Source organism: Leptodactylus fuscus, chromosome 5 (assembly GCF_031893055.1).
Source record: "Leptodactylus fuscus isolate aLepFus1 chromosome 5, aLepFus1.hap2, whole genome shotgun sequence".
NCBI classification, from domain to species: Eukaryota; Metazoa; Chordata; class Amphibia; order Anura; family Leptodactylidae; genus Leptodactylus; species Leptodactylus fuscus.
Genome location: NC_134269.1, coordinates 94,069,082 through 94,071,972, shown reverse-complemented (window position 1 = coordinate 94,071,972; position 2,891 = coordinate 94,069,082). Strand labels below are relative to the sequence as shown.

Below are 2,891 nucleotides of genomic sequence, written 5' to 3'. Positions count from 1 at the left end.
ATCACCATCTGTGACATTCCCAGTTCCCCTCCTGAGATCGCTGATTGACTTAACGGTTACATCAAGGCTGAGGCCAATCAGCAGCCTCAGCAGAAGAGAACCGGGACATCACGGCAGGCAAGAAATTCCACTGCAAAAAGGCTGCCAAGGGCAGGGCCACACTGGGAGGACAACAGAGCACCAGGGTCAGGTGAATATGATTATTTAAAATCTTTTCCACCTCCCCGGCCTATTTTACAAATAATTGATTTGCCCAGACAATCTCTTTAAGTATTATTCTGTTTTTCCCCTCATATTTTTAAGTTTGCTTGTGTGTTATTTGTTATTTTGCTTTTCTTTGTATATAAAGTTCTGAACCCTTTTGGTATTAAATTGATAAATGTAAGGTTACTTTGTGTTGCTCTACGAACCCATTACCTTTTTGAAGTGTCTTTGAATCTGTTGGAGAGACGTATGTATATTAGTGCAGTTTCCATCAAGCCTGTCGAGTCAGTAGTGGTGGTGGCAGAGTGTATTTGGAGTGGTCTGTGTTAGGGTGCAGTTTATGCTCAAGTTGCCACCTGAGAGAAGGATGAGTGCAAGATTGAGTGAGTGGAGTGAGTTTCTCCCTGACAGCATTATCCTCGTCATGTGCTTGGACGGCTTGCATGCGACTGACATACTGTTTAATATAATTTAGCCAAATTAATCAATAGAAATCTTAAAGCTGAAATACCCAGCCTAATATCTATATGAATGATATGCAGACGCAAAGTCATGATATATATTTTTATACATAGTTTACTGAAGTTCAGTGCAAACAGAATAAAATGTTAAAGCACTAAAACATTAAGAAGATGGAGTTTGCTCCTCCCCAAAACATTTTCTCTTCTTACACCATATCCCTTATTTATGACTTTTATCTTCAGAGTTTTCAGGAGAAGATCTTGAGGCTCCAGATTCTCAAAAAAGAAATCTTCATTGAAGATTGGGTTACGGCTTCCACGGATCAGGGTGCTTCTTTGCTTTTGATTTTTGCTTGGTACTAATGATATGGAGATGTAGCAGCTGATGTTTTTAGGATCTACAGACTCTTTGTACAATCCTTCTGCACTGACAAGACGAATACGGAGTCTCAAGTTTTCAGGTCGATATTCAGTGGTCAGCCTTAAGATTCCTCCTGTATCAAGAGTTACAGCATTGTCAATGGGGAATTGCCCAGGAGACAATAGTAAACCAGTGTTGGAATTCACAGGAGAGTGATATGACCACTCTTGGGATGGTCTTCTGGTGACACATGGACTACTGTCAGTTGAGCTATCCTCGTCAGTAGAAACTGAACTGTTTCTCAGAGAAGAAGACTTGTAACTCATCTTAAAGGCTCTGGACAATTTATTGTCCTGGTTGAAGGCTTTTAACAGCGTCATTGGCAGAGATCTGTGAAGCAGAGGAGAGCTAAAAGGAGAGGAGTCAGTAGATGATGTTGTGTCACTATCAAACGTTCCAGAACGTTTAAGAGGTCGTGACTTTAGGGTGCTGCAGCCATTTGATGAAGGAATTCCTCTACAAGATATAGTACTACAGCGAGATCGAGGTAACAGAATGGAGGGATTAGAAGGGTCATTGTGAAATAGAGATTCTTTTCTTCGTGTATTAGGGCTTTCTAGCAAGGTACAAAAACCATAGCAGGTCTGTGTTTTTGGAAGATGGGGCAATGAAAGAGCAGCTTGTGACTGGGGATCAGCATTAGTATTTTCCTCCTCAAAAGTGTCTTCCACGCTGTCTACTTGAATGGTATGGCTATCAAATAACATTGGTTTTACTGCTTCAAACACTGATGTTCTGAGGTCAGGAATGGACTGGTACTGAGGATTTAGACTCATCTCTTTTTGACTTTGGTGTCTTGGAGGTATACAAAATTCAGGAATGTTATCTGGTGTCAAGACATTTGTAAATGTAGGAAGATAATGCCTGGCTATCTCTTTTCCCACCATGGTCAGCATATAGATTTTTATGGCCAGGATCAATTTAGTTACATCGACATTCACAGATGAAAACTTGGCTGGACGTGCTGTAATATATATAAAACAAAATCATTAGTCAACTATGGTAAAAAAAAACTGTTACACATTTCGACACTTCTTGCTGTTCTATACTTTCTGCTCACTCTTGATACACAATCACTTCACCAGTCACTAGATGCAGCAGTGACCCACCTCATCCAGTAAATGGCCAAATAGTATTTCTTTCATGTTGAAAGATACCAGGAACTAGAGAACCTAAGGGGACGTGGAAAGTGTTGTAAATACAGTGGCTTGGGATCACTGAGGTGGGTAGGTTATGTTTTGTTTTTTCATCCCATGTGGCCCCTTTTCTAAAAAAAAAAAAAATTACTGGACAACCCCTTTGAAATATATATATATATATATATATATATATATATATATATATATATAAATAATAATTACAATAAACAACTGTAATAAATAATAATAAAGAACACTTTTTATTAGAGATGAGCGAACACTAAAATGTTCGAGGTTCGAAATTCGATTCGAACAGCCGCTCAATGTTCGTGTGTTCGAATGGGTTTCGAACCCCATTATAGTCTATGGGGAACAGATACTCGTTAAGGGGGAAACCCAAATCCGTGTCTGGAGGGTCACCAAGTCCACTATGACACCCCAGGAAATGATGCCAACACCTCTGGAATGACACTGGGACAGCAGGGGAAGCATGTCTGGGGGCATCTAACACACCAAAGACCCTCTATTACCCCAACATCACAGCCTAACAACTACACACTTTACACACTCAATACCACCTCTCTGACAGTAGGAAAACACCTTGAAACATGTGTATTTGGCACTTGCAGTGAGGAGAGCTTGTCACCAGCAGTGAATTTGGCCCTT

The 2,891-nt window shown here is 40.2% G+C and overlaps 1 protein-coding gene across 1 annotated transcript; it reads right to left on the bottom strand.

Annotated features, from left to right (window-relative positions):
• Positions 1 to 812: 812 nt before the first annotated feature.
• Positions 813 to 1,982, bottom strand: LOC142204911 (C2 calcium-dependent domain-containing protein 4C-like). Its single transcript, XM_075276239.1, has one exon. It carries the CDS (start codon positions 1,980 to 1,982, stop codon positions 813 to 815), a length of 1,170 nt encoding a protein of 389 aa, XP_075132340.1.
• Positions 1,983 to 2,891: the final 909 nt, after the last annotated feature.

What these genes read in the sequence shown, in the direction of transcription:
- LOC142204911 (XM_075276239.1), bottom strand. Translation starts at nt 1,982, where the DNA reads ATGCTGACCATGGTGGGAAAAGAGATAGCCAGGCATTATCTTCCTACA.